The sequence below is a fragment of the Oryctolagus cuniculus genome, chromosome 7 (genome assembly GCF_051225735.1).
Source record: "Oryctolagus cuniculus isolate XC-2025 breed Fujian yellow rabbit chromosome 7, ASM5122573v1, whole genome shotgun sequence".
In the NCBI taxonomy this organism is placed as follows: Eukaryota; Metazoa; Chordata; class Mammalia; order Lagomorpha; family Leporidae; genus Oryctolagus; species Oryctolagus cuniculus.
Genome location: NC_142873.1, coordinates 95,203,412 through 95,216,973, shown reverse-complemented (window position 1 = coordinate 95,216,973; position 13,562 = coordinate 95,203,412). Strand labels below are relative to the sequence as shown.

The window sequence follows — 13,562 nt, the reverse complement described above, 5'->3', positions numbered from 1 at the left end:
TATGACATGTACAAAAAGGACTCTATAAGAGTTAGAGACAGTAAGCAGCCAGGACAATGAAGGTTAGATTTTGGCAGCAGGAGAAAGCAGCAACATTAAATTTCTAAAGGCAACAGTACCAATCACACAGTGGCTGAGTCTAGCCTTCAGCAGCTTGAAATACTGTCACCGGACTGGTCTCATGCCATGACTTTTAGATGTCTTTTCTGCTATCTAGTCTTCCTTGTTCCTGACTAGCTAGAGCTAGCTTTCCTAACAATTCAGTGAAGTAATCAATATGCTTTCAATAAATTCCTTTTCTGCTTGAATCAACAAGCGCCCTCTGTTGCCTGCAATAAGAGCCTAGGGTGATTACTGAAGCCATAAACAAGAGTGTCAATTTGTTAAGTCAACAACAGGAGTCACTGTGCACTTACTCCTCATGTAGGATCTTTGTCCTTAGTGTGCTGTACATTGAGATTTAATGCTATAACTAGTTCTCAAACAGTATTTTTCACTTTATGTTTCTGTGTGGGAGCAAACTGTTGAAATCTTTACTTAATATATGCTAAACTGATCTTCTGTATATAAAGAGAATTGAAAATGAATCTTGATGTGAATGGAAGGGGAGAGGGAGTGGGAAAGGGGAGGGTTGCAGATGGGAGGGACGTTATGGGGGGGGGGGGGGGAGCCATTGTAATCCATAAGTCGTACTTTGGAAATTTATATTCATTAAATAAAAGTTTAAAAAAAAAAAAAACCCTCTGGCAGAACCAGGTGTTGTGGTGCAGCAGGTTAACCCACTGCTTGGAATGTCCACATCCATACTGAAATGCCAGTTCAGTTCTCAGCTGCTCTGCTTCCAATCCAGCTCCCTGCTAGTGTGCCTGGGAGGCAGCAGATGATGATTCAATATTTGAGTTCCTGCCACCCATATGAGACTCAGATGGAGCTCCCAGCTCCTGGGTTGAGTCTGGTTAAGCCCCAGCTGTTGCAGTCATCTGGAAAGTAAACCAGTGCACAGAAGATCTCTCTCTTACTCTCTATCACTCTGCTTTCAAATTAAATACATTTTTTTTAAGAAAAAGTAAAACGGCCAGCGCTGCGGCTCAACAGGCTAATCCTCCGCCTGCGGCGCCGGCACACCAGGTTCTAGTCCCAGTTGGAGCACCAGATTCTGTTCCAGTTGCTCCTCTTCCAGGCCAGCTCTCTGCTGTGGCCCGGGAGTGCAGTGGAGGATGGCCCAAGTCCTTGGGCTCTGTACCCCATGGGAGACCAGGAGAAGCACCTGGCTCCTGACTTCGGATCAGCGCAATGCACTGGCCGCGGCGGCCATTGGAGGGTGAACCAATGGCGAAGGAAGGCCTTTCTCTCTGTCTCTCTCTCTCACTGTCCACTCTGTCAAAAAATAAATAAATAAATAAATAAATAAATAAGTAAAACAAAAACTCTAAGGTATCTAATAAAAAAAAAAACACTAAACAATCCTATTTTATCAAATCTGTTTACCTTAGTACTTGATTTCCCTCTCTTTTTTTAATTTGCCATCATCTTAGATACAACTATCCATACATAGTGGTCTATTCTAATAACAATAACAACATAAATAAAACTTCAAATCAGGTTTCTTTATCTTTTTCAAAAGCAAAATGAAAATGCAAATACAGTAACAATCATCTAAGTGTGATCTTCACTGGGGTTCAAAGTCAAGTTTTATTAAGGTTTCTTACCTGTCAGGAATACCTAGTCTTTTGACACTTCTATAAACAGAAAGAGTATTTGCAACATGCCGATAATTAAACCAGAATCGAGATGTACACACCTAAAGAATTAAAAAAAAAACAATTTTTATGAGTCAAAATAAACCATAGACTTATAGAAATATTTGTCTTTAAGCAGGATATAGGGATGGCTTAAAAAAGAGTTTCAAGCTTATAAACAGCAAAGTACATGGAGAACCATCAATAAAAACCAATCTTTCTGAACAGCAATCCTTCATAACTAGTATTAAACAAAAAAGACCATTAAATTTAAATTCAGGGAATTTAATTAAACATTGAACCAAGTCAGTTACTCTCAATTTTTATGATTATTTAATATGTCTGTTTCTAAGATTAAATTCTTTAGAAACAAAAGACAATGTCCATAATTTTTTCACAGAATACAAAAGAAAATTAGATGTTTTAAGTCATATCACATTCATTTCACTCTGGATTGCTTCCTTAATTGTGAGAAACACAGGAAATAGACTAAAATTTGACATACAAAACAGGGTTTTATCCACAAAAGAGGATGTATTATAAAGAAGCTCTTGAAATGAACAGAAAACCAGAAATAATTCAATCAATTTTTAGACTTAAAAAGAAAGATTCCCAAAAATTATACCAAGTAGGAAAATCTAATTTCATGTTAAAAGTCAATGTTCTTAGCCGGCGCCACAGCTCACTAGGCTAATCCTCCGCCTTGCGGCGCCAGCACACCGGGTTCTAGTCCCGGTCGGGGCGCTGGATTCTGTCCAGGTTGCCCCTCTTCCAGGCCAGCTCTCTGCTGTGGCCCGGGAGTGCAGTGGAGGATGGCCCAAGTGCTTGGGCCCTGCACCCCATGGGAGACCAGGAGGAGCACCTGGCTCCTGCCATCAGATCAGCGCGGTGCGCCGGCCACAGCGGCCATTGGAGGGTAAATCAACGGCAAAGGAAGACCTTTCTCTCTGTTTCTCTCTCTCACTGTCCACTCTGCCTGTCAAAAAAAAAAAGTCCATGTTCTTAAAAAGCCATTCTAAGTCAAGTAAACAAAGATTGGCATCACTTGGTATGAGATCCACCAAGCATACTCCTGCCTCCTACTACATGGTTTTGCTTATAGTAGGTATAAAAACAATTCTGAGAATAGCATAAATGCTCTTGCTCTTGCCAAACAGAGGAGTTATACAATTTGTTTTCATTAAAGTAAATTTTTCAACCTGGAATCCAACTTAAAAATCAAATAAAATTTCAACTACATAAAAATATAAATCCATGTCAAAAAACAGCACAAAACTATAGCTTAAATGTAAAAACTTGAAATCATATTCAAAAACTAATATTAATTATAATTCAATAAGAAAAAAATGAACACTTTTGAAAATGGGTAAAAGAAAAAACATCTCACAACAAACGCATTTAAAATGTACAAAACTCTTAAAGATGCTCATTCAAACTCAATCATACTTTAAAAATACAATTGATAAGTGTCAAAAAATCTGAAAATTCCCAATATTGGTAAAAGTATAGGGAAATAAGTACTCAACTTTCTGATGGAAATGGGAATGACAATAATGTGTCATGTCCTGTATAGAACTGAAATAGAGCAGCTGGTAGTCTACAAAGGAAAAACTAGCTGCCTAGTTTTAGTTTATATGGTGTTGAAATAAATAGTGCACTGTAGCCCATAAAAATGTACTTCATAAAAGTGCATAAAAAGTTCAAAAAAGTCCATAAAAAGTATTTCATGATAATCAAAAACTCTTAAATATAAAATGATTTTTGTACAAAAATGGTAAGATCATTTTGAATCTAAAAAATGCAAATTCATACGTACAAGCAATCTTTAAAACATTTGTGGAAATGCCTATTAAGAAAAGAGTATGTAAAGATTCCAAAGTTTTTTGAACCAAAATAAATTAGTCTTTTCATTTTCCATGAATTTTTAAAAGTACCCTTGTATATCAAAATATCATATTGTACATAAATACATACATTTTGTCTGTCCATAAGAAAATAAATTTTTAAAATTAAGAAATGCTTCCTTTAATAATAGCACTCCAGTTTGCTCTTTTTTAAAAAAAACGGATTGATTGATTGATTGATTGGTTTGAAAAGCACATTGACAGAGAGGTTGTCTTCTATCTGCTGGCTCACTCCCCAAATACCTGCAATAGGCAGGATAAGGCCAGGTCAACACAAGGACCCAGGAACTCCATCCAGGTTTTCCATATGGGACAGGGACCCAAGATACTTGGGCTATCACCTACTGCCTTCCCAGGTGCACTAGAAGGGAGGTAGATTAGAAATAGCAGTTTAGGCCAGCGCCGCGGATTACTAGGCTAATCCTCTGCCTGCAGCGCCCGCACACTAGGCTCTAGTCCCGGTTGGAACACCGGATTCTGTTCCGGTTGCTCCTCTTCCTGTCCAGCTCTCCGCTGTGGCCAGGGAGTGCAGTGGAGGATGGCCCAAGTGCTTGGACTGGCCATTGGAGGGTGAACCAATGGCGAAGGAAGGCCTTTCTCTCTGTCTCTCTCTCTCACTGTCCACTCTGCCTGTCAAAAAAAAAAAAAAAGTAGCAGTTTAATCTGCTGTGCCACAAGCCCCCCCTCCCTCTGCCAATTTATTCTCATATCTATTTGAGGTTACCACTTAACATACTGTGGGCAAAGCATATTATTACAGTATTATTAATGAAATAGTCAATTTAAAACATGACCAGGTCAAAATAAAAAGTTTGTTATAAGATACAAAAAAAGGGGTTGGCGCCATGGCACACTAAATTAATCCTCCGCCTGTGGCGCCAGCATCCCATGTGGGCAGCCGGTTCTAGTCCTGGCTGCTCCTCTTCCAGCCCAGCTTTCTGCTGTGGCCAGGGAAGGCAGTGAAGGATGGCCCAAGTGCTTGGGCCCCTGCACCCCATGGGAGACCAGGAGGAAGCACCTGGCTCCTGGCTTCGGATTGGCGTAGATCCAGCCGTTGAGGCCATTTGAGGAGTGAACCAGCGGAGGGAAGACCTTTCTCTCTGTCTCTCTCTCTCACTGTCTGTAACTCTACTTGTCAAATAAATAGCCTGAAGCACCGGCATCCCATATAGGTGCCACTTCTGATCCGGCTCTCTGCTATGACCTGGGAAAGCAGTAGAAGATGCCCCAAGTCCTTGGACTCCTGCACCCACGTGGGAGACCCAGAAGAAGCTCCTGGCTCCTGGCTTCGGATTGGCACAGCTCCGGCCATTGCAGCCAATTGGGGAGTGAACCATCGGATGGAAGACCTCTGACTTTCAAATAAAATAAAATAAATCTTTAAAAAAATACAGAAAAATAAATTTTATTTTCAAAAATTTGGTTCCACAAAATTTCTCAGACATTTATCTAATGTGAACAGCAAGGTATATCTTTGGAGAATTTACTTACCAAAACAGCCCAGTTGTTTGTATGGCCACTTCTAAAGAATTGTTCTGCTTGATCCTAACAGGCAAATAAAAGCAAAACAAATAGATAAAAAAGGCCACAATTTCACAGAATAAGAACCAACAAAGGACAGGTTTTTTTTTTTTTTTTTTAAGAGTCATTATAACAATCATCTTAAGTTTAGGAAATAAATTTGTGAATATTCATAACATCATTAGTTTATGAATATTCTAGTATTTGATCTTATGGAAATAAGGAAAAAAATAACTTACAGCTTAGGTTACAATATGGAAAAAAGCCATTGTAATCCATAAGCTGTACTTTGGAAATTTATATTCATTAAATAAAAGTTAAAAAAAGTTTAAAAAAGTCCTGAACTGGAAATCTGGGTTTTATTTGTGGTTTACACACTGATTAAACATAGCAACCTTAATCAAGATACTAATGTTTCGTAAGACTCAGCGTCCTAATGTGCAGAATGAAAGCAATGCCATTCCTACACCAGACTTATTTTACAGACTGTGAACATGCCTGTACAAGGGCTTCCGCTCTAAAAATTATGAAGCATTATACAAATAAAAGCATTTTACAGAGTTCACATCTTCCTATTTCCCATACCCTGAGAACAATTAAGAAAAAAGAAAGCACGCTCGATAGAGAACACAGGACTTGGTTCAACAGATTTAACCAGGATATTATTTAAAATTGCAACCTAACCTCACTATTTTCTCCACCATAATTTATTTTCTCCATTGTGTTCACCATCTTCTCCCATTACATATCATTAACTTATTTATGATTTTGAATATTTTTTGAATTAAGGAACATATGGTCTAAATGCCTTGACTAGAAGTGAACAAAGCAAGAGTCTCTCCTAGAACACTGAAACCACACAGATGATGGGTTCAGCACAAGCAGCTATTACATAAAGGCTGTACCATACAACTACAAATCTCAAAGTTTCCTCTTAGGTTATATTTTGGTAATCCCTCTACTAAAGTGATCATTTTCTGCTGTAAGAATTCAAGATTAAAATGTTTATGCCAGGAAATTCTCAAAGATTAATATTTCACTCAGGTAATACAGTTTTTATCCCCATGAGTTTGTTGTGAGACATAACATAATCCCCTTATACCCTCAAGCGAAGCAAAATTATCACCCCTTAAATGTCACATAGAAGTCTTCAATGCTTTAGTCATTTAATAATCATTACTGTTGATTCTCTAAAATCTCTACAATTGTGGTGAGTCAGTCTTTAATACTGGTCACAATATTAACCAATATTAAAGTTCAAACAAATGTATTGAGGCATCCATGAAGATTGTTGAGCTTTATTTTTTGCTGCAGGGTAATATTAGTGAAAGCTGTTTGTTTTTAAACATTTTACACACACAGCAGGGCTTCCTCACTGTCTTATAATTTCCCATTCAGTCTTGAAATTGTGAATGGCTTATGTCATGTCTGGATTCTAATTAATATGTTTCCTGTTAAAACTTCATTCAACATCTGTTCTTACTTTGTGCCAAATTCTTCTAATTTCATTCAACATCCAGTCTTATGTGCTTAGTAATTTATTTGAATTCACCAAGATATTTGATCGATAATATACTTCAGTGTTATTTGATGTACCCTTTCACTAATCTGTTAAAGTAGGAATTATATCTGCATATTGAGACATTAAAAATTTCAGCATCCAATACTATGCTGACACCTAATCAACATGATTTTAATTATCTATTAAAAATGGATATAAATCGGCCATTGCTGCGGCTCACTAGGCTAATCCTCCGCCTGTGGCGCCAGCACTCTGGGTTCTAGTCCCGATCAGGGCACCGGATTCTGTCCTGGTTGCCCCTCTTCCAGTTCAGCTCTCTGCTGTGGCCCGGGAGTGCAGTGGAGGATGGCCCAAGTGCCTGGGCCCTGCACCCGCATGGGAGACCAGGAGAAGCACCTGGCTCCTGGCTTTGGAGCACTGCGCCGGCTGTAGCAGCCATTTGGGGGGGGGGGGGGTGTGAACCAATGGAAAGGAAGACCTTTCTCTCTCTCTCTCTCTCACTGTCTAACTCTGCCTGTCAAAAAAAAAAAAAAAAAAAAAAGGATATAAATCATACAGATCTGCTCCCACATAGTGTAATTACTAAATCATCTGAGTGCCTGGAATCAAAGTTAGGCTCTTTTGCTTCCAAACTTAGAAAAACTGCTTAACTTCTCTGTCCTTCCATTTCCCAACCTAGAAAATGGCAATAATATTGTCTGACTCACAGAATGTAGTAACAGTAACTAGAACACATAATTGCCTAAAAAATGTTAGCAGTTTTAAATTTTGGCTAACACAAAAATTTCAGGGAGAATGAAAATAAAAAATTCCATTCAAATGTGTGTGTGGTGTACACATAAATAAAATTTTTCACCCACCATAGTTTTCTCAAGAAAACTAGATGCTGAAGAAAGCAATACATTGCAGTAGAAAAAGCATTAGTCTGAGAATTTGAAGACCTGAGCTAAATACCAGATGTTTCTCTCCAGTATGCTGTGAGATCAAGAAAAGCCATTTAGTACTTTAGACTCAACTTTCCTCATATAGAAAATAATAACTGACTCAAACATTATCTAATGTACCTTCCAGCTCCAAAGTCAGTTCCTTAAGACTTTAGTGTACATTTGAGATGAAAAAACTCTTTCATGATTTTTTAGGCAATACAGTCACTATAAAGTTATTCATTCCATGTAGTTAATGGAGCATCTATCATAAGCCAGGTACTATATAATGTACACTGATAGAAAAATTACTAAAAAGTATGTTGCTTTCTCTCAAGAATACCAGCATTCAGTAAAGACAAGCATGAATACCTATTTCACTACAATGTAACATTATAAATTCATCACATTGATTGAACATCATGTGCTTATCACTGCCCTGAATATTCAGAATACAATGATGAGCAATTATTCTCTCAGTACTTACTTGCCTTCAAGGAGGCTGCTATCCAACTAGACACACATTAAGCAGTTAAGGTAAAACTATTAATCCTATCAAAGAAAGACCCATAGTAAATAAAAACAGTATAACATTGGGGACCTGACTTGGGGTCTCTAAAGAAGTGGCATTTGGATTAAGATCCAAAAGATGAAGATATGAGGGAAGAAAAGCTCAGATAAAGGGAACATGAGCCCTAATAGTTTTGAAAAACTGAAAGACTAGCAGAACTGGAAGACTGAAAGAGGAAAGAAAAGGTGAGAAAAAGGAAGGGTGGAGGAATGAGAGAGGTGAGAGAGAAAAGGGGTGGGGGGGGGGACACAAATTAGGAGTATAAACAGAGGGGCCGGCGCTGTGGTGCAGTAGGTTAATCCTCTGCCTGCAGTGCCAGCATCCCATATGGGTGCCAGTTCTAGTTCCAGTTGCCCCTCATTCAATCCAGCTCTCTGCTATGGCCTGAGAAAGGAGTAGAAGATGGCCCAAGTGCTTGGGCCCCTGCACCCACATGGGAGACCCAGAAGAATCTCCTGGCTCCTGGCTTCGGATCGGTGCAGCTCCAGCCATTGTGGCCATCTGGGAAGTGAACCAACAGAAGGAAGAACCTTTCTCTCTGTCTCTCCCTCTCACTGTCTGTAACTCAACCTCTCAAATAAATAAAATCTTAACAACAACAACAAAAAAGAAATATAAGCAGAGGTCAATTATGCAGTTTTGTTTCTGAGTCTCAATGAAGAGTTTATTCTTCAAAGCAACAGTAAGGCACATAAGAATGACACAATCAGATTTGCACTGCACTTGGAGAACAGATAGGAAGGAAGACTGACTGACTCATGGCAGACAAGTTAAGCAACGCTTGCACCTGAGAGATGACAGAATAATAGTACAAAGTACACATAGGTTCCAATAGATGAAGCTTTAATACAAATTACAACAGAAAAAGCTTTAATGCAAATTACAACAGAAAAAGTCAATGATAAGGATTGGATAAGGTCTAGAAGTTATCCTCTTACTGCATCTTAGGAAATAGAGAAAACAGAATGTATAAAACAGGGTCGGCGCTGCAGCTCAACAGGCTAATTCTCTGCCTTGCGGTGCCGGCACACCGGGTTCTAGTCCTGGTCGGGGCACCGGATTCTGTCCCGGTTGCCCCTCTTCCAGGCCAGCTCTCTGCTGTGGCCCGGGAGTGCAGTGGAGGATGGCCCAAGTCCTTGGGCCCCTGCACCCCATGGGAGACCAGGAGAAGCACCTGGCTCCTGCCTTCGGATCAGCGCGGTGCAACGGCCGCAGCAGCCATTGGAGGGTGAACCAACGGCAAAAGGAAGACCTTTCTCTCTGTCTCTCTCTCTCACTGTCCACTCTGCCTGTCAAAAAAAAAAAAAAAAGAAAAAAAAAAAAAGGACAGAATGTATAAAACATAATAAAGTGAAAAAGCACAGCAATTGTATGGTATCCAAAACAAAGTATTCAAGATAATCCACTAGAATGAAGAAGGGAAAACAGAACTTCTACTCATATTTATATTATCTAAAAATATGCTATATACACATTGAATACATAAATTATCAGTAATGCATGAACATATATAGAGTGCATGCTCAATTATCTTTTTCTAACTGAAAGTTAGGGTCCAAGTTCAAGGGCTGAGGTAATGGGGAGAACACTATTAAAGGAAGCAGGGACCAGATTAAAATGTTTACTTTCTTTATTTTATACCCATGGAACAAAGATTAATGAAAGGATTCAATCAGAATAACCTGATCCAGCTAACATTTTATGAAGACTAGCATCACCGTGATGGAGTACAGAAACCTAGAAGAAATAAGAGTAACTGCAATCATCTAGACCAGAAATGGCCAGGGCCTGAATGAAGCCAGTGGAACTGGAGAAGTGAAAGCAATCTTAAGAGTTCAGAACATTCAACTTAGTGATAATCAAAATGTGGGATACAACAACTTGTATTTCTAGCTTAGGAGCACCATTTCTGGGCTAAGAAATGCAGGAGAACAGGAAGGCTTAGTTTTTCAGTGTCTTTTTAAGAGGAGGTGGGATAAGCAGAAGAAAAATCTTTGGACACCGATTTCCAAATATATCTGATTACCTCGGTCCCTTCGCAAGCTGGAAATGCAGCTAGAGATCTTGCTTATAGAATTGGACTGAGGAATCATCAGAATACAGGAGAGTGAAAACGTTACAAGGCGACCAGAAGTTCGGGCGGCCAGTTTTTTAAAAATAGGGGGAGTGGAAATCAGGAAAAAACACTGTACCCATCTGACTGCTATCAAGAGAGCGATGCCTTTCAGTCGTAGGAAAGCAGCTGCCATTCACTGGAGGTGCCACCTCCCCACTATGCACTGCACAAACGTAGGAGCAAAGGATCAGTTCTTTCTCCGAGGACATGATCCTTTTAAATTTTCGTTTTCAAAGGCTGAAACGGACCCATCCTGTCCTATCCCACCCCCGGTGAAACCCCAACTGCAGCCCAGCCTGGCTCAGAGGTTTCACTCAGCTGCTGTGTCGGACATCAGCCGGGGCGTTCACAGCCCACGGAACAGCCGTCCTCCCAAGGCTCCGTCGTCAAAAGAGGCTGACTCCTACCTCGATCTGACTAGCGGCCAGGCTGCCGAAGGACAAGAGCAACAACACCGCCAAGAGAGCCGCAGGCTGGCGGACACAGTAGGCGGCGGCCATGATTGTCGGCTTCGGACTTCCCGCACCTGGAGGGGCGGAGCGAGTGCCGTAAAGCAGCGCGGGGGACTTCCGCGTGTTTTTGTGGGAATTTTTTTGCGACGCCACACCCACCTCCTCGAGTCCCGCCCCCCTCCAGCCTGTGGAAGTCCACGCTTCCACCGAGTTCTAGTGTTCCAGGGGCCGCGTGAATGGAGAATGTTGGCTTTATAACTGTAGCTGCATTTTTAGTTATTGTATTGTAGAATAGATAAAATAAGAAAAAGTTTTAGGACCGGCGCTGTGGCGTAGTGGTTAAAGCCCTGGCTTGCAACCCCAGCATCCCATTTGGGCTCCAGTTCGAGCCCCTGCTGCTTCACTTCCAATCCAGCTCTCTGCTATGGCTTAGGAAAGCAGAAGATGACTCAAGTCCTTGGGCCCCTGCACCCACATGGGAGACCTGGAAGAAGCTCCCAGCTCCTGGCTTCCAGTCGGCGCAGCTCTGGCTGTTGCAGCTATTTGGGGAGTGAAGCTGTGGATGCAAGACCTCTCTCACTCTACCTTTGCCTCTAAGTAACTCTGCCTTTCAAATAAATAAATAAATCTTGAAAGAAAAAGAGAAAGGGAGGAAGGAAGGAAGGAAAGAAAGAAACCTTGAAGCATGTTAAGGAAAAACCCATAATTCCATAAAAAGAACTGGCCAGCATTGTGGGGCAGGGGATTGAGCCACCTGGGATCTCACAGGAGAGCCCTTTTGAGTCCTGGCTGCTCCACTTCCAATCCAGCTCTGTGTTAGTGTACCTGGGAGGGCAGTGGATGGACCGAGTTCTTGGGCCCCTGCCACCCATAGGAGGCCTCAATGGAGTTCCTGTCTCCTAGCTTCCGCCTGGGTTATAGTCATTTGGGGAGTGAACCAATGAATGGAGTCTCTCTCTCTCTGTCTCTCTCTCCCTCCCTTTCTCTGCCCTTCAAATAAGTAATTTTTAAAAATTCTTTTGCATAGTGTTTCCAATTATTTGAGTATATGAAGTGAGATGTGGTGGGAGAACAGTGTTTGGGTACAAAATATTATTATTAATTGAATAAACTTCAAAAAGAAATGCAATGGGTGCTGCAACTCAGAGGCTTGGATCCATTACTTATTGAAAGAATACAGATAAGGAACTGAGTGTATTTTTTTTTTGTCTCCTCTGCAATTTTGCAACTAAAACATTACTCAAAGAGACATAAATCATGTATATATGTTCAACTATTCCCTTTATTCTATGCACTCAATTTTAAACTCTGCTTTTCATCTTGTGTGACATGACGTTTCTGTGCTGCTTCATAGTCCTCATTATTTTAACATTTAATGGCAACATGAAATTCCATCTATTATTGACGCCACAGCCAAAGTCATTGCCCTTATAATTTTTACTGAGAAAATAGTGTTGTAAAGCTTGCAGTTGGCTTTTTACATATGATGAATTCTTTTCTTGAGATAATTTTTCTGGCATAAGAATCTTGCTTAAAAGATTCAGAAATACTCTAATACTTACTGCTGATGTTGCTTCCCAAAGTGTACAGATTTACAGAATATACAACCTAACATCAAATTATGCCATTTTTTCCCTTCAAATTCCTTGGTATGAAATCCTACCTCAAGGTTGTTAGACTTCCAAGTCTTTTTTTCATTGTTATCAGGATCTGATATTTTCCCTGGTGTTTGTATACTATCTTTATGCCGCATTCTGGGCTTCTGGCACCAGCTAGCACCCAGTCCAAGCCATTGCAATCCTGCGGCCATTGTAGGCATTTGGAGAAGAGATATCTCTCTCCCTCTCTCCCATCTACCCACCTTCTCTCTCAAATAAATAATTTTTAATGTATCCATGTGTCCTCTGGTATAAATATTCTGTTTATTTGTTTTTATATAAGAATGTCAATGATATACGTATGAAGTGACATTAACCCTTGCCATATTTTATGCTATTGCTTTTTCTATTCTTTTGTCTCTCCTTTTGTTTACTTTGCTTTTGCACTTGGTGACTGGTTTAGATTTCCTGTCATACAAAGCATAGAATATCAATACACTATCAGAATTTCTTCCAATTATTCCTTAATTCAACAAATATCTATTGAATTCAGATAGGGCACCAGACTGTTGCAGCAAGAAATACTTAAATGGTTCTTGCTCTCATAAATCTTACATATAGAAAGGAAAGCACAGAAAAGAAAAATGAATACAATACATTCTCATAAAGATACAAATACAATAAAGTGATCAAAATTAAAGGGAAAAGGAGATACTACTTTGCTGGGGTGATCAGGGAAATCCTCTCTGTAGAAGTGATATTTGATCGGAGACCTGAATGAGCTGAGACATAAAAGAGCTAGCCCTGCAAATGAAGGGAGAAGGGGAGTGCATTTTTTTTAAAGATTTATTTATTTAGTTGAGAGGCAGAGCTACAGATAGAGAGAGGGACAGACAGAGAGAGAGGGAGAGAGAGAGAGAGAGATTCCATCTGCTGCTTCACTCCCCAAATGGCTGCAATGGCCAGAACTGGGCCAATCCGAAGTCAGGAGCCAGGAGCTTCTTCTGGGTCTGTGATGTAGATGCAGGGGCCCAAGGCCTTGGGCCATCTTCTACTGCTTTCCTAAGCCATAGCGGAGAGCTGGATCGGAAGTAGAGCAGCCAGCTCTGGAAGCCGTGCCCATATGGATGCCAGTGCCACAGGCAGAGGCTTAACCTACTATGTCACAGCACCAGCCTTCAGTGCATTTCTAGTGTTTATTTTTTCACTAGTTTTA

General features: G+C 40.3%; 1 protein-coding gene across 4 annotated transcripts in view; it reads right to left on the bottom strand.

Annotated features, from left to right (window-relative positions):
* The window catches only part of PIGK (phosphatidylinositol glycan anchor biosynthesis class K), a 172,580-nt gene extending 161,680 nt beyond the window's left edge, over positions 1–10,900 (bottom strand). For 2 of the 4 annotated variants that reach the window (XM_089300478.1, XM_051856342.3), the window contains exons 1-3: positions 10,704–10,880; positions 5,135–5,188; positions 1,710–1,801 (exon numbers count right to left, since the gene is read on the bottom strand). In XM_089300478.1, coding sequence (XP_089156604.1) covers positions 1,710–1,801; positions 5,135–5,188; positions 10,704–10,796 — 239 coding nt within the window. In that variant the 5' untranslated portion in view covers positions 10,797–10,880. Of the gene's footprint in view, positions 1–1,709; positions 1,802–5,134; positions 5,189–10,703 lie in introns of all 4 variants that reach the window. The other 2 variants (XM_051856345.3, XM_089300479.1) reach the window with 2 other exon arrangements.
* Between the last annotated feature and the right edge of the window lie 2,662 nt (positions 10,901–13,562).